This window comes from Thermobia domestica, chromosome 8 (genome assembly GCF_964235325.1).
Source record: "Thermobia domestica chromosome 8, izTheDome1.hap1.1, whole genome shotgun sequence".
NCBI lineage: Eukaryota > Metazoa > Arthropoda > Insecta > Zygentoma > Lepismatidae > Thermobia > Thermobia domestica.
Window position 1 is genome coordinate 131,977,213 of NC_137461.1, and position 22,754 is coordinate 131,999,966.

The 22,754-nt window shown below is 36.0% G+C and overlaps 1 protein-coding gene across 1 annotated transcript in view; it reads right to left on the reverse strand.

The window, feature by feature from the left end:
• Positions 1 to 22,754, reverse strand: part of Mct1 (Monocarboxylate transporter 1) — a 227,302-nt gene that overhangs the window by 147,060 nt on the left and 57,488 nt on the right. Inside the window, exon 2 of the mRNA XM_081768997.1 lies at positions 5,343 to 5,743. Coding sequence (XP_081625123.1) covers positions 5,343 to 5,499 — 157 coding nt within the window. The 5' untranslated portion in view covers positions 5,500 to 5,743. The remainder of the gene's footprint in view (positions 1 to 5,342; positions 5,744 to 22,754) is intronic.

The following is a 22,754-nucleotide window of genomic DNA, read 5'->3' on the forward strand; positions in this document are numbered from 1 at the left end:
GTGTGTATTAGGAAGTGACTTAAACTATTGCTTTTGCAAAACTCCTCTTTCTTTTAAGCTCGAAACGGAAACATGAAATTTTCGGAAGGCATTGCTATTTTCACTGCCAGCTTTCTACTTTAGATAGTGTATATTCACAACGGAGGGTGTGTGCATGTGCTCCGGTGCACCCCTCTAAATCCGGCCCTGATTGTATGCATTCATAGTGTACGATATATACCATTTTATGCATTCTGTAATTAAGTTAGATGTAAAATTTATCTTTAAGTGCACAATATTTTATTCTTGGATTTCCTTTTCCTGTGATTTTTTTAAACGTACGATATAGTACATAAACATTCATAAAATACTGGTCTGTACTAAGAGAGCGGAAAATATGAATAACAGTGAGTTTTCGTATAAAAGATTTGTTTTTAGTAGGATGCGTGGGACAGGAGGTGAGTAATTATAGAAGTCCAGTCTATGCGGGTTTCTTGTTATCCAGACTGACCTTTCATCAGCCTGCCAGATAGCCGGGAGTCTACTGTATGTATTTATAGTCAATACAATGATTTATCAAACAGATACAGATTTATTCTATATTTCCCATTTAATCTTAATAAATAGATACACCATTGGAAAGTGTGAAACAAAATGAAAGAGCCGTCACTTACAAAGTTGCAGACTATAGCAACTAGAATTCAAGAGGTCTACACGGTAAATATTAAGAACAGGAATCGTTTTACATTCAGAGAGTAAGACTGATGAAAATCGTGAGGAAAATGTCAGTACGGATGGCAGGCCGCAGGAATCAAACCAAATACGAAATAAATTGCGAAATCCGTACTCTGTTTAACGACTACCGCTTTCCTTAGCTTCCGGTGGTTGTGCTCGTAGGTAAAGAAGGCAAGGAACTTGCGTTAAATCTGGATTTGTTTATCTCCGGAAAATGCAAGTATATACGATGAAAGCCTTTTGTTGCAGATTATGAAACATGCATTTTATAACTTCGTGCATAAAATTAATGCTCTTTTATGCATCACATAAACATTTTCTTCAAAATAAAATAGAAGTTAGTGCAGGGTTGTTCACGAGACGAGACAAGACAGGATTTTCGTGACGAGATATATGAGACGAATGTACCATAGAAAAGGATACATTTTCCGAGACAAGATATCACGTATACGATACTTTTAACGGTAAGCTTTACTCGTCTTATAGACAATCATGAGTGATTATTTCTTTTACTTTTGATAGAACTCACACCGTATATATAAAATACTTTAAATACGCGCACAACTAGTTTGAATCAAGTGTCTCATTTCAGCACCAAGACAGTATGATACAAGGACCTATAATTTCAGGTGGAATCCGATCCACCGCAATGCACTGAAATTTCAAGGCTCTCCTCACCGGGAATCGAATCTAGAACTCTGTGTTCCCAAGGCGCGCGCTAGACCACTAGACTATCAGGAAAGATAAATATGCACTAAAAATGTTCGGTGACGCAGAATGTAAGGTTAATCTTTTAAAAAAATCAAGTATGTTACCAAAATTCAGCATAAATGTCTCACACGATTAAACTTGAACCATGATCTCAATATAAATACGCTTAAATTAACCATGTGGATATATACATATCTATTTTATTAAGTATTCTCTCTATTACTGAATTATAGGTACGCAAGAAAGAAAGAACAATTTTCGTGTCTAGTTTCGAATGTTATAATTTTAAGTAGCTTCAAGATAAAAGTGAGTTTCAAAGAAAAATGTTAGTCAATTTGTGATCGTGAATACTTCCAAGAACTTCTTCCAACCATAAAGAATTATTTACCGTAGATCAGTAATCTTGAATGTCATTTCTCTATTGCTATTGAGGCATGTTTTCCATTTTTCTCATATTAAATCCGCTGTCCTTTTCCAGTGTTAGATTAAACAATAGATTTGGTATCCGTAAAGCAGAAATTGGCATTGTTTTCACTCTGTTTGTCCTAATTTAAACCCAAGACGCAAAGGAAGGAAAAAAGAAAATCAATATAAAGAGAATACCAGGAAAGAATGCATGTAGCGGTCACATTAGAGAGTTTCGACATAATGTGTTGTTACTAGTCGCTGTCAGCTGTTGCCTTTTGATGTGCTTTTCTGATCAATTGACCCGTTTTAAAGATTAACTTACAGGATTAAAAGCAATTATATTGGACATACAGTAACGACCCAATTGTATGATTTCCTATAATTCCCAAAGAAATTATACGAGTAGGGTCTAATAACTGGGTCCTACTGTATGCCCAATATGTTCGCCTTTATTTATCTAAGTTAATCTTATATTTTAATCATTTTACGTATGCTAGTAGTATTGTTGGTGTGCTTCCGTCCAGCCAATTGGTTGTCATCCATATACAATATTTATATTCCCGGTTGAGACACAAGATTTTCGGCGTTATTGTGAGGCGTTATCGTAATTTGGGAGCTATTAGATTTAAAATACAGCAAACTCCGATTATGACAACCGAAAGTTACTCTTGTGCAGGGCACACCTCTTTGCAATTAGTGCCCCAATGCAGCTCTCTCACATTTTGATTGTACTCCTCGGACTTTTTTTTTTTTTTTTTTTTTTTAAGTAAGCCTGCAGACATATATTGAAAAGAAAAAATGTATATCGCTCACAGCACTTCATGAAATATAATGTCAAGATGCAAAGTAGTACCGATGGGGAATGTGAAGGAGGCAGAACCACCTCTGAAGTTCTCACGTTCATTCTAGATAAGGTCATTTTAAGTCTCTTTTTTTCTTTTTAGGTTTATGTCCAAATTAGGCTCCTAGTCTAAGGGAGACGATTATAATAATATTGAACGAAAGATAGAATGAAGAAAGTGAAAGGTAACAGAGAACCCCGAGAAAACCCACGCATTTTTCCATCATAAAACCCACTTCGTGAGAGCTGGGATCGAATCTGGAACCCAAAATACCTCAAAGCTGAGCACTTCACCACTCTATCTCCATGACCCTAAAGTCATTATAAATATCCATGAAAAGAAGTTTTTTAAGATATCTTCCTCCTCTTTTCATTTTTTAGGTACCGCTTTAGATTTTAGTACTCTCATGTCGTCTCTGAACCTAATCCATTGGATTTAATTCTTTCTCGTAGAATACATCGTTACGGAAATCAGAGGGATCTAAGTCTGGATGCGCATGAGATCTTTACCAAATGTTCAAATGTTTGCTTATCATTTGGCTTAGCTAAGTCTGTTTGGAGTACGAATATTATAGTATGTAACGAATGATAGATGAATGAATGAACGGTTGGATAAGTATAGTTTGAGTTTTAATTTGGAATAGAAACATAGTTATTTGTTCTTTTTCGCCTGGCACCATTCAAAAAATGTGAGCTGGCAAATTTACATATACATATACAATTAGTGTTCCTCCATATATTCAAGAGCTCTTCTAGAAACATGACTCATTTCATCATAGGGGTGTCATTTAGGACTCCAGGGGGGAATTGCCCCCTGTGAGTTTGAAATTCGTATACATTTTAATCCATAAAATAATAATATGCCAATGAAAAACCCGAAAATCTACTGACAACTATTGTTTCGCCTCTCCCCTCAACAAAATTTTAAATGACGCTGCTGTTGAGCACCAAGATAGGATATAGGAATTCTGATATGTAGGAATCCACAATTGAATCATCGGGTTTAAGGAGGGAACAAGTCCAAAAACAAAAATGTTACGAAATCGAAGAAAAAAAAACTGTTAAGTGGTAGAATTTTTATTCAACAGCCATCAAGTTTGTATTGGAACATCAAAAACTATACACCGTCGGCCTACCTCTCAAGTGTAGAGCGAAATTTAGAAATAATGTAAGAGGTAATGTTGAGTATAAAAATTCATTTTGTTATTTGTTTGGTCTTCATTCCCTATTTAAAACTAACAATTCAATTTAGCGTAGGATACAATCTCATGGTTCTGGGTTCGATTTTTTTATATATATATATATATATATAGAAGTGCCTAGGATACATATCTATAAATACTGTTCTCATCTTACTTTGAAATAGAGAGTTACACCTCATATACCGTCAGTTTGAAAAGGGTCGTTAGCTCGAATCAATCATAAGTACTCTCAAAAAGCTTGAACGTAGGTCACATGAATTGATCGTACCGGTACCCACTTTCTAGTTCGTAGCCTTACAACACAATTCAGCTTTTTACTAAACAGCTGTAAGACACAAAAACGACTGGTGTTCAATTTATTGGTAAAAATTATAACAGTTGTTAGTTTTGGGGATTAATCTCACGTGTTTCGAAACAAGAAGTAAATATCCACTTTAAGATATATGTGTGCTTTTTTTTTTTTTCTACTTTGCTTATAAGACACCAAATACAAAACTAGAAAAATACGTATAAGTACGGATTTTTTTTTTTTTTTGGCTTAAATTCATCCTTTATTACTCTTGTACTTTTATATCCCGTTATGTCCGTTATTTATTTACTGTTATGTTATTTAACTCTCTTTGCATTTGTCATATAACCATTAATTATCTATAGACCGCCAATAGTAAAGTTATTCTATCTTCATTTGCACATTATAATTTCATTCGAAAATTCATTACATACCTATTCACGCCTAGAAGTTGGAATATTGCTATTCAAATCAATGAATTTCATAACTGAAGTCCATTGTCTTCAAAACTTAAAGATGAAATGCAACATTTATTACTTTTAATCACACTTGTTTCCTATCCTATTTTGTTCAACTGTAAAAAAAAAAAAAAAAAAAAAAAAAAAAAAAAAAAAAAAAAAGTAAACTTGAGAAGTTTTACAATAACACATTCTGTTGGATTGATTTATTGCTTGTTTGACTGAGGGTTGTTCAGTGGCAGAATTTCTCACTTCTGGTGCATAGGGTTCCTAATTCGATCTCAGGTCTCGTCAAGTGGACTTTGTGGACAAACATTGTGTCCGTGTGTTCTCCCGTTTCCTCCCACTTTCTTCATTACACCATTTCATTCATTATTATCACCGTCTCCCTTAGTCTCGAAATGTACGTAATAGAACTAAAATAAATAAATAAAGAGAATAGAAGTTTAACTTTGATTACCTCCAACTAAACCTGTAGATCTTAGAAATTTGGATGGTCTTTGAACGTATTCAAGACCGGCTCCCCTATTAAATAGGAAGAAAGGACGTTTATCCTTATTTAAGTACGAGGGAGCTTATTGGAGTCTCCAGAATAATTTGATAAAATACTTTTCGTAAGTATCTAATCGAGGAGAATCACTGGCAAGCAGACAATAAAAGACACAAAAGATGCACACAGTGTAAAATTTATAAGAGAAAAATAAATATGAAGTACTTACTGATAATGTGTATCATAAACGACCCAAACACCACCATCCACCCCCAACCACCGTCCGGCGGTGTCGGGAGCAGGTCCACGGAATCATCATCTTCGTCATCATGATACGAGGAGGTATCGTTCCTCGGGGTCTTCACCACTGGTCCACCACCGGTCATGATCCTGGGTCACTTACGGAGGCTATTTCGATCAACCGTCGGCCAGCACATGTGCGCCGTCGACTTGAAGCTCACAGCAGCAAACCCGCCTTCACTTCACTTGCACACCTCGCGGCTTCTCACTAGCAACTGATTTTTTCGCTCGCTCGCTCGCTGTGCCAACTCACTCCGCTTGCTAGCTCATCATCCGCGCACTGCATGGCAACAGCCCCCCCATCACTTGTTGTTGCGCAGGTCGCCGCGACTGCAAGAAAAACAACAGGATTCTCTCTCAGCTGTGCTGTGGGCGATTTGAAATTTTCCACACATCATTACATATCAACATTCAAAATGAAATTGAAAGGAACATTAAAAAAAAAAAAAGAAAGAAAAAAGTCCTTAGAAGAACAGGGGGAAAGTTACACCAAGGGATTTGCTTCAAGCTGCAAGAATATAATCTTTCTTAATAATACAAGTAGTATTGTTAAGGTTATTAATTTGATTATGTTTTATTATACATAGGCCTATATTTGAGTATATCACTGATATGAACAAGTGAATTAAATTAAATAGTATTTGCAAGAAGTTATTCTCAATATTAGCAATAATTTAAATATAAACTAGAATTAAATGCTCTCTAATATATTTTAAGAAAAATATTGTCTCAGATATTACTATGGATTGGTAAATGAATCTTGTGTATGAGCTTGTAACTTCTATATACACATAAAAAATTCCATAGGTAAATTTACAAGAAAAAAAATGGCAATCTGTTTGCCAAGCCTCCGTGTAAATCAATTTACAACTACAAAGTAAAATTACTAATATCACATGGTCTAAAATTACACTTTTATCAATAAAAATATTTTTTCTTATAAAGTTAGTGTAAATTTGTAAAAAAAAAAAATAATAAACAAATTTTGTAATTTAATCTAAGGAAATGTATATCAACTTACAAAATGAAGGATAAGTGATTTTTACATTAATAGTTGGTATTTTAAACTACAGAAATTTTTTTCCAGTATACATGGTAGAGCAGGGGTATTCAACCTTTCATTTCGTGTACTCTTAACGATTCTTTTTCATTCAAGCGTGTAGGCATACCTCCATATATCAGCTATTCTTAATTCAAATTATAGCTAACTAGATCAAAAATACATTCTAGAATAGATTTCTTATTAAGTAAAAAAAAAAAAAAAAAACATACAGCTTTACTATAAATATAAACAGAATTATGCCTGTAAATTTAATAGAACTACGTTACAGAACAGTAGTACATTATAGGACTATGTTATTTTAATTTTTACGTATCCTCTAACGTAAGAAGTGAACGCGCATCCCAGGTTGAATACCACTGCTGTATATGAGATTATGAACATGAGAAAGACACGTTTATCACTGGTAGTTGGCAATACTGATTGATTAAACATGTAATATCATGTGCTGGAGTAGTCACTTCACATGGAGTCAATGCTATCTTCTACCTACATTGTCACTTGTTAATCCTTCTGAAATGAGGGCAAGGTTACCATCAATTAAAGCATTTTTTGCACTGAAGTGAGAAGAAAGAAAAAAAGAAGTCTATTAACTTAGGTATTCCCCATACTTTATGCCCAACGAAAAAAAAAATTACGAAGATAAGATAGGAAGCATCAATTCATATGAATGTTATGGTCTTTATAGAACACAGTATTAAGCGAGCAGTATCTATGAAAACATCACCTGTGGGCTGACGTCATCAAAGGAAGAGTTGTTTTTTGTAATGAATTTTACCTTCTCTGTATTTTGTACTAACTAGATCAATGAAAATTCGAGAAAATGTTTTTATACCTCCATATACAGGGTGTTACAAAAGTGTCACAATGTTTTGAGAACAGGTTCCTCATATCTAAATAAGAAAAAAAAAAAAGTTCATATGGAACTGTGCTCAAAAGTGGTTAGTTTCGGAGTTATATAGTGCCGAAAACGTGAAACAAGCGAACTTTAAAAGTTCATAGCTTCACTACTATGGGACTTACCGTAGTCGAGTAAAGACATCACTGAGGAACTGATATGAGTACCCAAACATCCATGTTTAAAAATGCTCCTGTACTTGCACACCATTTTTTAGAGAGGCAGGTGGAAAGTGATAAAGGACTCCCAAAATCCTCTCTTAAAATGATCGTGCAAGTACCGGAGGGTTCTGAAAGATAGATATTTGGATAGTTCACATACTAGTTCCTCAGTGATGGCTTCATCCGACTACGATCGGTCCTATAGTAGTGAAACTATAGACCTTTGGATTTTATTTTTTCACGTTTCGGCACCCTTTAACTACAAAACTATGCACTTCCGACCACAGGTCCATTTGATTTTTTTTGTTCTTATTTTGATGTAAGAATCTATTCCCAAAATACAGGGTGGCCCAAAAGTAGGTATACACTCCTGCATTGATAAACAAATGAAATGAAATCTTTGAGTTTTACGTCCCACGGTTATGCCGGTTAGGCTAAAGGAGACAGTGATGATGAGTGATGAATGAAATGGTGGAATGAAGAAAGTGGGAGGAAACGGGAGAACCCCGAGAAAACCCACGCACACGGTGTTTGTCCACCACAAAGTTCACTTGGCGGGGGCTGGGATCGAACCCGGGACCCCAAGCACCAGAGGTGATGCATTGATCAAGTATAACGTTCTAGTTTATGGGTATATTTGCTTCGGCTCTTCCGATCTTAAGATATAAGTAAAAAGACATTGAGAACAAATAATTAAGAAACTAAGTCTACCTGAAGGATAACAATAAGAAATGATATAAAATGCAGTATGGTACTGTATAATGCAGCACGGTACTGTATACCTACTTTTGGGCCACCCTGTATTGTGACAAATTTTTGTAACACCCTGTATAAATACAGGAAAAAAGGGTTCGATAATAAAATAAATCGAATGCTAAAGATATCGAATGATAATTGTATAAAATTAACCTACCACCACATAGTGGCTTCGATTTCCTTCACCAGTTGGCATCAATAAGTTCTTGTCTATAGTAAAACTTTCCGACCAGTCATTATCAAAGACAGAGGACAAAAAAACAAGAAGCTCTATCAAACGAACTTTAATCCTCAAATAAGAAGCATAGGAGGAAAAAGTGAAAAATATAACACTAGGATTTTCTTATGTAGTTTAGACTATTGTAACATGTTAACCTAACTATTAGTTTCAAACCTACACTTAAGTTGGGGCTGGCGTAAGGTGACTCAGTAGTAAAGGGCTCACTTCTGGCGTGAAGAGTCTCTCAATCTCAGGCCATGTGAATTTGTGATGGACAGCATTGATTTCGTGAGTTTTCTCGAGGTTCTCCTGTTTACTCCCAAAATTCTCATTCGATCAATTCTTCTATAATCACTCATTTGCATTGATCGTTTGTATCCTTTGGCTTACGAGGTACAATCGTGGGAAGTAAAGCTAAATTTGGATTGTGCAAATTTAATGAAGGAATTCGGGGAATTTAGGAATTTGATTTCCAGGTTTTCGGCATCTATAAACATGTTATCCCGTCACAGTGCCCACAAAGGGGAAGGGGGGGTATGACGCAAACTGCGTCATTGAAATATTTGGGGGGGTTAAAATCTATATACGAGGGTCACTACGAAAGTTTTGAGATCTGAAATAACTTACTTAAAATCAACTTAACACATTTTCTCAAAATATTCACCATTACACTGTACACACTTTTGCATCCTCGAAAACCACTTTTGAAAGCAGTATTGCCAGTCTTTTTCTTCAAGTGTTGAAAGTTCATTCTCGTAAGCCACTACAGCTTCTTCAGGGCTGCAAAATCTCTTCCCATGCATGCGATCTTTGACCCTGGGGAACAGAAAAAAAACACACGGGGCCAGGTCAGGATTATACGGCAGATGAGTCATAAGTTTGACCTCCGTAGATTCTAAAAACTGAATTGTGATGTTGGCCGTGTGTGCGGAAGTGTTGTCATGATGAAGCAGAATCCCACGCAATCCAGTTCTTGGACGGCGTTCCCGAAGCTTCTGGAACACTTTTGTTAGGCAAACAGTGGTGTACCACTGAGCAGTAACAGTCCTTTGTTCTTCAAGTGGAACAGTTGCAACATGGCCAGATTTGGAGAAGAAAGTTACGACCATATTCTTCCCCACACTTCGCGGTCGCTTCACTTTCGTGAGTGGACTTTCGTCAGGAAAGATCCAAACTGTAGACTGGCGTTTATTTTCAGGGTCAAATTGATAGATCCAAGTTTCATCACCAGTAACAATGTCAGAGACGCGTCGAGAATTGACTCCATCAAATCTTGCCTTCATCTGACACAGCTGTTGCCGGACGTCCAGCTCTCTCTTCATCTTTAAGCGATGTCCGGCCTCTTCTGAACTCACCAAACCATCGAAAAATTGTAGCGCGGGAAGGAGCAAGGTCCCCAAATGCCCCCTGCAAACGGTCAGGGCTTTGTGTCTCGTTCAAACCACTTTTGAAATCGTAAAGGATCATTGCCCGAAAATGTTCCCTTTCGAGCTCCATTCTAGACAGCTGAATACTGTTCACATCAACAAACAAGTGAAGGCGATGAAACTTCAGATGAAACTTGCTTCGCTTCTTCGCTCTGGATACCACTACCGAACGCAATTGTGGAAATTCAAATACTGTGCCACAGCAATGCGTATCTCAAAACTTTCGTAAATATGTTTGAGAGGGTGTAAAAATTAATCGAAAAGAAGATTTTTTCATGAAAGAACACCTACGGATAGACAATTGGGGGGGGGGGTGCGTCATGGACATAGGGGGGCACCACTGTCCCGTCACGTATAAGAGACGACGCCCCTCGGCGATCACACTATCCGGGGAAAGAGAAGGAAGAAAGGATTGGGGAAGGAAGGATGCAACATGGGACCTATAATATTAGGTACCATCCCGGCATTTGCCTGATGTGAATGAGGAAAATCTCACTCAGGGTGGCTGAACTGTAAAAGCTTTTATAGTTTTTCGACCGATAGTCCCCATCGGGAATCGAACCCAGGACCACTCGCACCAAAGACAAGAGCGTTATGCACTTTGACGCATAACCATCGCCATAAAACATCTTATCTATATACTTTGTTAGTGTCATTCAAAAGCTTATGTTCCGCACGTTGTAGTACATTATAGGACATATCTCTGTGCTTTCCTCTATTATTAGGTTTCAGACAATAGATACGAAAACATGATTTTCGCAAAATCTAGTTCAATATATTTAAAACTCGATTACAGAGAAATCCAAGCAATTCGAAACATGGATTAATACGAATGGATAAGCGAATATACAATGTTACGTCGTTCCGAAAATTCTTTAGTGGATTCTCATGCTTGGAAGACAAGGAAGGTCATGGATCTCGTTTTGTTGTTGGCTACTACGAATTGAAGACGATTACTTAAGTAGATTCGCGGAAAATGACACGAGATTTTACAGAGGAACTCTGCGTTGATTATTCGGCCATTTAAAGAAACTAGAAAAGGTGAAGTGTGGGAGAAATGTAACGAGCAGTAAAGAAATCAGCGTCTTGAATTCTGCTCTACTCTCCTGTTGCTCCTGCGAAAAAATATGAACTCTTTCACACATTTTCACACATGAAAGACAAACCTAATCTTATTTGGCAATGGACACATTCTATCAGTTGTTGGATCGCGCTTCTGTTCCTAAAACTTTTCCAGCGCCGACATTGGACCCGAAGAATATATTTGAGGTGTTTCGTGTGCTTCATGGCTGTATTAATCTACTCAATTCAACCAAACTCAATGATTCAGGAAACCGACGAAATGTACCAGAAACTACAAGTTTACATTAAGCACTGAGGATCGTACTTGCTCGGACTCAGGCTTCGGCACAAATTCGAGAAATTTCTCGAATCTCGCGGGCAACGCTAGTTCACCTAAATCTTAGATCTCAAGCAAGGGCGCCCATCAGGGGGGTAAGGTGGGGCGCTCGGCCCCTCCTAAGAGGAAATTGTACTTGCGAATATCGAAAACCCAATAGAATTTTTACATTAGTTACAGCGAAATTTGAAACTATATTTGAAACGTCGCTTATACTTGCCCCCTCCCCCCTTGGAAACCACAACATAGGCGCCCTTGATCTCAAGCAATATTTTAGTGTCACATGATCCATAGTATTAAAACTATAAATAAATAAAGAGATTATACGAACACAACGAAGAGTATTTATAAACGTTTAAGATACGTAAGTCATTACACAATATTTAACATATTGTTATATCACATCAATCGTAGACTTCTTGCGACACGGGAGGATTCTGATAATTTCTAGGTGAAATTAATAATAAAAGCAGAGCATACGTTTTGTACATAAATTTACAAACGGAGACGAGAGAAAAATTGAATTAAGACAACAAGAAAAGTTTCTTTAAGAAATGAGACTTCTATAAAATTTACAAGACAAGACGAGACTACTACAAAATTTACAGGACAGAAATATCTTATTTCTGGTCTCGCTTCGTCGCGTGAGCAACACTAATGCTCACTGCTCACGCATGTTCACCATTTTGCTGAACTCGAGGTCAGTTGAACCCGAGATTCGGGCTTATGAGTTTGGACATTATGTAATGGGATAATCAGTATTAAACCTATATGATAACCACACCAAATTCTCTGGCGTTAGATCCATAAATTATGTGTTCTTCTCCACTTTTAACTAGACAATCTGGTTCTCTTCGTCCCTACTTTTGGGTTTCTAAACCTGAACTTGATACCTTAATTTTCAAACAATGCTTGTAAGTACCGAAAATTCTGATTTCACACTGAAAATAAAATCCAGGATAAGTATACACAATAAAAGCATTCGCACTAACCATTAATTGACATAAGAGTACGTTTCTCTTTTTTCTTTGTCAACATAACTGTTAAATACTTGTATCTCAAATACGCACATCCAGAGATGGTCTTTTAGACACATACTCAAATGTCGTTAACATTACAGAATAAATATATGTTTGTTTACACAGAAGAGTAGTATGTCGTAATTAACGTGCAGTACATGTTTCAATGTTTTTTACACTCAGTGCTTTGAGTAAACATGCATTCATTCGCTAATCATTACGTCAATACCCGCTGGTTAATTGTTGTATGGAAACTTCTTTTTGTTATGGAGATAAATTATTCATAATGGCTAGTAAACGCGGTAAATAATAATAATAATAATAACAATAATAAAAGATTTCCAATAGTAAACAAATATAACTGAATTACATTACGTTGGAATGGTTTAGTTGCTATGGTTTTGTAACGTAAATTTTTTTGTAAGAGCGGCCAGGGATACCAACCTGAAATGTTATAAAATCCCATCTCGATAGGCAGAAATTCCCATTTTGCTCTTGAATTTTCCACACTACAAATAACAAAATTTTCTAAACTTAGAAAACATACACAGTAAAATTTGTGTATGTCAGTCATTTTCTTCAATATATGACTGAATTATTCAAAAATTCATATAGTCTAAGTCAGGGTCGGATCTACGAAATATTGCGCCCTGGGCAAAGACGTATATCTGCCCAACCTTCATACCAACTTTGCATCGAAATGGTCCCCCCTTCATACTCAACCAGCTGCGCCCCGGGGCAAATGTCCCGAATTGACTCCCCCTAGATCCAGCCCTGGTCTACGTTCATCAAACACTTTATCAACAAGTATTTTCCGTTCCTGAAAGAGACAACTGAAAATGCTGATGAAAGTAAGTACATTTTGTTTTGAGTTTAATATTTCCGTCAGGTTTTTTTTTTTTTTTTTTTTTGCCATACTTCATTCTTCAATCATTTCCTATAGAACTATTTGGAAATTGGACGTTTCTCGTTTTATTTTCTTCCGTTAATTCTGTATTTTTTTTACAATTTCATTTCTCTTTCTTTTTTTAAAAAATACCAGAGTATAATTAATATTGCTTAGCACTTGTTTCTTGGCATTCACAAGTCACTGCATAAATCATTTTAACACTATTTTATGTATTTTATAATAACAAAATTTGAAAATTAATATTAATTTCAAATTTACTGGGGATTCATTCTACCCCTGGCCCATAGACAATTTTGTTGATGTCAGCGGAATAGATATATGAAAAAATCCCATAAATCATGCCAATTTGTACGAAAATTCCCTTTATCTCATTTCCAAAAATCATTGTAAAAAAAAAAAATCCCACGTTTGGCATCACTGAGTGCGGGTAGGATTGCCACCTTTCGGTAATCCTAAAGCAGGACACAGTTATCGAAAATGTGCAGACCACCGATTCCTCATGCTCAAAGTTTGAACATGGAACAATCTTTTAAGAATGATACAGCAGAGAGAAACATACATACCTATTCGTGCATGAAAACTGCAATAAAACTGTACACCAAAAACAGACGAAACAGGAAACTCGTAGCGTCAGCTTGTCGGTGAAAAATTGAACAGAAGTTGTGAACCACTGAACCGGTCAAAGAATAACATTGTTGTCAGTACGCGCGCACCCAGAAATTTTGTTGGGATTGGTCCATGCTTTTGGAGAGGGGACGGGTACAATATCATAAGCCACTAACGTCAATGTAGTATTGAATAGGTATTATTCTCCACCCGAAGAGACAATAAGTAATTGTAAAATATTTTCACTTATATTTTCAATAAATAAATAAAGGGTAAACTATCCAATAGTCGACCGAATTTGATTACGAAAAACGTAAATCTTATTTTGTGTTCTTTCTTTAATTGAACATGTGCAAAAAATTTGTATAGTACTCTGTGCACTCTCTAGAATCATGGGATTAGGTTAGTTTTCAAAAATGTTATTACATTAATTTATTACACTTTTTTATTATAAATGTGACAAATATTGCTGTAGTCGACCACCGATAAGTTCGACTACTACGTATACCAGTAGTCGACCAGGACTTCCAAGTTATAAAATTGTCCAGCAATCTCAGAAATTGATATAAAAACACATTTATAATTCACAATATTCTAAATAAAAATTGTGGCTACCATTGGATCTAAACCACATTTTTTTTAAATAAATACAGGCCTATTCGACAAGTTTGTGCAAATTATAGCTGGATGTGCGAAGATATGCTGGATGATATTTTTAAAGTTGAACAAGAAACTAACATAACATATATTATAAATATAGTTTATAACAGCAACTAATGACTTCTCCTCTATAGAATAGTTATAGACTAAATTAATAATAGAAATAGGTATAAATAGTCATTTCGAAGGACAACATTGACTCAGAAGAAAATCCTCATCGCTGCTGTCGCTATCTTCGCATTGATAGATACAGCTTGAGCATTGGAAATCTTCATACTTTTCCGCAGTGTGTGCTTCCAAATCAGGGAAGAACGCTCTGTGAATTTCGGGAATGCATCTAAGATGGGTTTTGCACAGTCTGCACAAGTTACACATTTGGGCTGTAATTTATTGCTTTCGTCGATATTTCCTTTGCATTTACTGCAAATTTCCTGTTAAATTGTAGCACGTTCCACTAATTTAGGAATACAAGAATAATTCTCAGGGATATCAAAGGCACTGTTTTCGCATTGGTTGGATGTTCCTTGCTCTTGATTGCCACTGTCAGGAATGCTTTTCCGGTTCTCAGAACTTGGTATCCCTTTGTGTACTTTCTTTCTATTGCCAGAACGCTTGTTGCTTTCTTTCGCTGAAAACTTCTCAAGACGAGCCTTTTTTCGATTTTCTTTTTCTTCTTCCTTCCTTCGTTCCATTTCTTCCTTTCCCTCATAATATTTTTTCCATTCTGCTGAAGATATGGCAAATGGAATCTTGTTCGAAGACCTCGATCTAGTTTCCCGGCAACGTGATTTCTCAGAGTCTACCTTTGTTGGCCACCACAGATGCTGCTCAATATTTTCCAATGAAACTTGATTACTTCCACATTCGGGAGGAACATATTGCCCGCTACTGAGAGGAGAATCATTAAATGTCAATGGACTAGTGCTTGTATGCCTAACATCAACTGTTAAAGCCTAAGGAGTTGAGAGTAAGGAGCCTTATTCATTCGAAGTTTCACTGTTGTGTTCAGTTTGTTTCTTTGTTTTCTGTTGTACTTTCAGCCAGAACTGAAATAACATCGTTTCTTCTCATGTACACTTGATTCGCCCTGCGATTCTCTCACCATCTATAATTTGTCGATGGGGTTTCACTCAATTCTTTCATTTTCTTACCACAAATATTACTCTTCTCTAAAGTGACAAACACCGTGTGCGTGGGTTTTCTCGGGGTTCTCCCGTTTCCTCCCACTTTCTTCATTCCACCATTTCATTCATTACTCATCATCACCGTCTCCTTTAGCCTAACCGGCATAATCGTAGGACGTAAAACTCAAAAATTTCATTTCATTTTTTCTTCTCTAAAGTCTACCACTTTGTTTCCAGTACTCGACCTCCCCGGTCGCCTACTGCTTTCGTTTCTTTAAATTGATTCTTTTGTGATCTAAAGAGCATATTAACTTCAAACCTTTCAAGCCATATACTTTGTTAATTAATTTCTTACGAATTTTCAAAATGGTATTAGTCGACCACCATGGTCGACTACAGAAATTGACTGTTTGAAAGAATGCAGTAGTCGACCTCCCCATTCTTTGTCCCAAAAGAAACAAATTTTATAATATTCAAGTATTAAACTAAAGAACTAACCCAACACAAGCTATTTGAATATTAAAACCTGAATTAGTAACGACCATGATTGTATAAACACATTTTTCCTACCTGTTGTCAGTGTTCAAAAAAAAAAAAAAAAAAAAAAAAAGATTCTTCTGTGTTTATTCCGTTTCCTGCTATAGTCCTAAACACTTTGGCGCGATTCAGGTTAACCATGTCAAACAAAACAATACAAGTTTGCAGTGATACCAGACAATATTTAAAGTTTTCACTAAGACATTCACTGGAATTCAAAATAGAATAGATTTAATCTTAACAATGTATTTTTCCCAAGTGGTCGAGTACTAACCTAAGTCGACTATAGCCGGTTCCACCCAATGTTTTATATATATATATAAGAGAAAGAATACGGATGAAGTGTAAGATCAAATTTTCATGTTACATCAATCATTTCTCTGTTAAACAAGTATAGTTTTATTGAGAAAATGTACAAATGTATGTTAAATTAGGAAGTTTTTTGGAAAATCCGAATCCAGCGGACTCCCTGCAAGGGCGGATCCAAAACCGACTTCTGGGATGGTTGTCATACTGCTGCTTAGAGTTACTTTTAAGAACTTCAAACTCTGAGATGGGTTTTATTTATATATAAAATAAGAAAATTTCTTCTTCTGGGGGGGGGGGGAATCGCCCGATCACCCCCTGGATCCGGCAGTGACTTAATGTGGGTGCGTCCCTGGTTGACAGTGATTTCACTGCTGCCAACACAGTGAATTTCAGTGACAGAACCATATCGATATCTTGATAGTCATAAGTATAAATCGTGTGTCAATATTGCCTCTAAGAATTTATATCGTATATATTGGAAGTGTTTCCGATAATTTGATATCACACCATACAATGCATTCCTCTTAGATGTAACTCTGGACGCTAAAAATTTTCTTAAAATTCGGTACATTCCAGCTAATTCGGGACCCTAACTAGCAAGTAAATGCCAACATTTTTCGGAAGAGTCGCCAATAGAAGGATGTAGAAAATATATTAAGAAAAAAATAAATATTATTATTATTATTATTATTATTATTATTATTATTATTATTATTATTATTATTATTATTATTATTATTATTATTAATAATAATAATAATAATAATAATAATAATAATAATAATAATAATAATAATAATAATAATAATAATAATAATCGAGAAACGGTCCTCGGATTAAAAAAAAAACAACGTAGATTTAAAAGACTGTTTTCAATATTTTGACCTGTGAGAATTTCGACTGTATCTCGAAAATAGAAAGAGCTATTGAGAAATGGTCTGTAGAAATGCAATCAGCGCTTTCGATTCATCAGTCAATTTTCAGTCTTGAGTTAGGTAATTTAGACTGTATCTCTAGAATGGAAAAGAGTTATTGACGAAGCGGAATTAGATTCGGAATCAGCAGCTATTTATAGAGCTGTTTTCAACATCTTGAGCTTTTTCGACTGAAACAAAATCAGCTATCAAGAAATGGTCTCCAGATGCGGAATCAACATCCTCGATCTGCTCGACCGTTTCCAAAGTCTTGAGCTACGAGGTTCGACTAGTGTTGCCCATGAGACAAGATTGTCTCGTAAATTTCTGTAGATCTTTCGTCTCATTCTCGTCTCAGTTACTGAGAATTACTTTTTCGTCTCGTTTTTTTTGTAAATTTCTGTAAAAAATGTATGCCCTGATTTGTTCTTAATTTGACCTAGAAGTTATTAGAATCCTTCCGCATCACGAGAGGTCCACGAAAGATGTAATGACACCAGCATTTAAACCATATTTATTCTTGGAGTATATTGTATAAATGACTTGCGTATTATTAGACAATGTTATACTGGTATGCTCCACATTGTGTTCGTCCTTTCACTTTATTATTTTTATAGATTTAATACTATAAATCATGCAATGTTAAAACAGTGATAGAGATATAAAACTTGGATGAACTAGTGTTGTCCACGAGACGAGAGTAGTCATCTTTCATGTCTCGTCTCGAATTCAAAAATGTACTTCTCGTCTCATGTACAACACTAGTTTTGACTGTATCTCGAGAAAAGGAAAGAGTTTTCAAGAAACGGTCTTCAGGTTGGGAATCAGCATCCTCTACTTACTCTGTAGTTTTAGATGTTTTTATTTGTGTGTCACTAGCATCGCCAGCAATATATGTTGAATATTTCTAGCTACGTGTCAAGAATTAAATCAACACTCGAAATACGTACCGCGATGTCCAGAATCAGATAAATTTCATGTTTAATTCCATAGAAAATATTATTACATATTCCGTGTAAAACAGACTTAAAAAGAAAAAAAATCAGTATGTTCACGATATTTTCTCAAGTTACATTGGTCTTATGCTAATGTAGACTGTAGTACAGATGAAGTGTTTGATTAGGTTGTCAAAGACGCACCCACACGGGGGATCCACCGGATACGGATTCTTCCCAAAACATTTCCTAACTCAGTATACATTTGTACACTTTCTTTTCTTTTTTTTCTTTTTTTTTTAAAAAATACTTGTTTAGCAGAGAAATGATTGATATAGCATTAAGATTTGATCTTACATTTTACCTGTACTCTTTCTCTTATAAAAACAATCTAGTTCTCTTATTTTTCTGAAAATATAGGTGGAAGTACCTAACAATCATTCATCGTCTTTTCGGGTGCAGAATAATTCCTGTTCAATACTATATTGGACCCCCCCCCCCAAAATCTTGGTCCCCTCCCAACAAAAATTTTTAGGTGCACGCCTGGTTCAGGTTTTTTTTTTTTTTTGTTTCCTTGAGATACTGATACACACACACTCGAGAAATCTTGCGTAAAAGCAGTATATCTCAGAACACATAACTGTGTCTATATTTCTATTATATAACTGGCGTTAGTTGGTACGAGTGGAGTTGATTTGCAAATTTACCCCTTGCAGAGATATATCAGATACGTAATAACCACGACGACAAAATGCCAGATAAACGACACGGACGAGAGTATCTATACACATACATAACAGTCTTATGGCATCCAACTACTTTTGAAGAGTAGCGCCTTAGGCGCCACATCTTCCTTTTTCTCTCCCCTGGCGCTTATAGCGCCCAATTTCCTCGGATTCGTAGTCTACTTCTCCTTAGCTTGAATTTTGAATAGTGACGCTCAGAGGCGCATCTAGAAGGTAGAAACTGGCGGGGGTGGGGACCAGAACCCAACTATGGTAGGTAATTATGTCACGACTTTACTATAAACTATCAAAAATATAGGTTCAATTAGTTTTGTCACTCAAAAAACTTGAGGCCTAACCCCCCGGCCCCGGGCTAGATCCTCCTCTGGTGACGCCTTCAGTGCCATAACGTCCGATCTTTCTCCCTGGGTGCGTATGGTGCCTTACAATTTTAAAAAATATAACCTGTTCTACCCACTTTATTATGTGAATAAAGCAGGTAAAGTACCGGTATTGTTTACAATAAAGAACTTGCAATTATTATTACAACTATAGGATTACCAGTATTTATGTCAGTCTCAACTGTTTTTCATGGTTTAAAATACAGTTATTCTTCATCTGGTTTGAGGCAAAAGAAAGGAATGTCAAAAGAAAGGTTTGAGGATTATGAGCGGATGCCAGTTTTTTTCAAAGTTGGCAAAACTACTAATCATGCAGATGTTTTATATACAATAAAAAGGGTTTCGTAATTATGCTTAGTTCTTCAGATCTAGGGCATCACCGTTCTTTTTTTCCAAAATTTTCTGCGTTGAATGGAAGATTTTGTCGACTGTTGCTTTCAACAGGTCCCTTCCCTGACATCATTACTATATTATTACCAGGATGTATAGTGTGTTCACTCAATAGAAGTGCAGTTCGGTAAAGGTCTTTAAAGTACCCATGCTGAATTTTACAACAGTATCCCTTCCCCCCTCCATCCCTCTTTAGATCGCATTTGCGCGGTTGCAACGTCTCAACACCCACTATGTGTTTTTTTTTCTCCCTTAATATTATGGCTAATATGAAATAGATATCAGGCAGGGTGAGAACAAGGAAACTGGTCTTGGAAACAGGGAATCGAGCACTAACTTAAAGGACAGCATTTGGAGCTGTGGCAACCAGGGCTGTGCCGTAAAAAATCAGCGCCCGGGGCGAGAGTATACGACGGCACTCCCATACATATATTCCAAGTAATTTTTCCTTTCTTTTGCCTCTTTTTCTCCCGATTTTTCGCCCCCTCACTTCGGCGCCCGGGGCCGTCGCCCCGCTCGCCCCCCCACGGCACGGCCCTGGTGGCAACTAAGACTCCACATAGATTTCAAAGCTACTGTTACTTGTTTGAAATGAAAGTTATCGGGGGTGTTTTCCGCAAGATCTCTCGGACGATGATTATTTATGGCACGATCCACCACTTGTAATTATTATTACAACTATGGGATTACCAGTATTTATGTCAGTCTCAACTATGTTTCTCAAGGTTTAAAATACAATTATTCTTCATCTGGTTTGAGGATTATGAGTGGATGCCAGTTTTTTTTTTTCACGGCATTCTTTATATACGAACTGCACTCGGTTTGAAGGAACAAACTATGAAGAAACATACACGGGAGTGTACGGCGTATTTATGCCTAACATTTTTTATAGCCCAGCGTATACTCACCTTAAATTTACAAAAGAATGTGTATACGGGGCTGGGTCAACGCTATATTCTTGAAAAAAGTCGAGAGTATACTACCCAAAATTCTAATATTACATCACCTACTATTATTAATAGTGAATTATTATAGCAATAACATTCTTTAAAGTACCCAACCAATGCAAGTACCTGAATAATGTAAGAATCGGTTGCTATTACAAGAGGATTCGTTCCTAACCAAACACCAGTAACTACCTGAATAACACAACAAGGGTAATCGAAGATATGACATAACAGCGTTTCACATGACAATCCACGTGAATCATTACTACGCTACGTCAAGATGACCTTTCACTAGTAGTGTACATTCTTTCATAACTTGATATGCTAAATAACATGAAACATTACTATGCAGTCAAACAGTCCAAATGTGAAATAATGACACCATGAAAACCGACAGGAAATGCCTACATCATTATTCTTTATATTAGCTTTATACTCACCCTCTCTCATCTTACCCAAAGGTCTTTTTCCTATCAGGTTTCCTGTATATTGTTAACTTCCGTTTTACGTAATATCCGTGGGGCTCTTTACTTAGGTCTATTTTTGTTACGGACATTTGCTTATATTTTATTTGGAATACTTGTATTCAACCGATGTTTATTCTTGTAAGTTAATATTCAATAATTCTATTTTCTTAACAATACAGTACGCAACAGAAACGAAGAAGCTTTACAGTTCTTCTCTTAAAATTCTTTGAAATCTATAAATTAAGTCAATTTTAAGATCTTAGATAATTTCTTTTAGAATTCGTTTGAGGCGCTTCTTAGACTTACACATTCATGATAAAAAATAAAAGTAAAAAAGAAGAATTACAGGGTGCAGGCCAGCGCACCAAAAATTCTCGCCCCAATTGTTTAAACTAAATCACGTTAGGTAGCAGATACTTTCTTTCTCTCTCTCTCTCTTTTGTGTGTGTGTGTGTGTGTGTGTGTGTGTGTGAAATACCTATAAAAATACAATGCATCTTTGTAAAACTTCCGAAGAAACTCGCACATTTAAGATTTACATATTAGAAACTATTTTATACCAAATATGAGAGTTCTTAATAAGATATCAACGAAATCGCACGAGCCTTATTTCAGGAAATTGTTTTAAAAAAAAAAATCATAAGAAAAGCTCGGCCCCAAGAATAAACTACGGATTGTGAATAATTTTTTTTCATAAGAAGTGATCGGTACTTTCCCGTTTGGCCTATTACCGTTTCGCCTACAGAGCTTCCAGTATTTGTATCATTATCTCAATCTAATCTTTAAGTAAAACAGGTATCCCCGTTTTGCCTATGTTGGCTCGTCGAGGGATATTTAGTGTTTAAGGCAGGAGTCTAATATAACGATAATGAAAATATTAATATACCGACTAAATACAGTCATGCCATTATGAATCTTTTTTACAATGACTGCTTTTAGCTAGTAAAAATTATATCTAAAAGATAAATTTAACATTTTCAAGGAGAGCCATTTTAAAATGAGCATTTTCGAAAAATGGTGGCTTTTAGAGCTTGGCACGGCACGTATTTGGTTAGAATCACAGTTAATCACGTCAGAGTCAGAGCTGTTGCTGAGTTGAGAAATAAACTTGTTCATAAATCTTTGTAAAAAAAATCCTCAGAAAGTAAAAATCTCTCGTCGAGTGAGTGTAGGCAAAACGGGAATAAGATGAAATGAGGTGAGATAATGATATATATTGCTAAAGGTCCGTCGGCGAAACGGGAATGAACCGAAGTGATCTATAAAGCATTATACGTAGGGTTATTTTTTAAAAAATGGTTATGAAATACGAAGAAAATTACCTGAGTCTTTTCTCAGAAAATAGTACCAGAAAAACTCATTCTTTCTGGATCTTTTCATGAGGGACGTAGAGTTATTGATGAAACATTTATTTATGAAATATGAGCAAAATCACCTGACATCTTCTACAAAATAGTCCAGAAAAAACTCGCCATA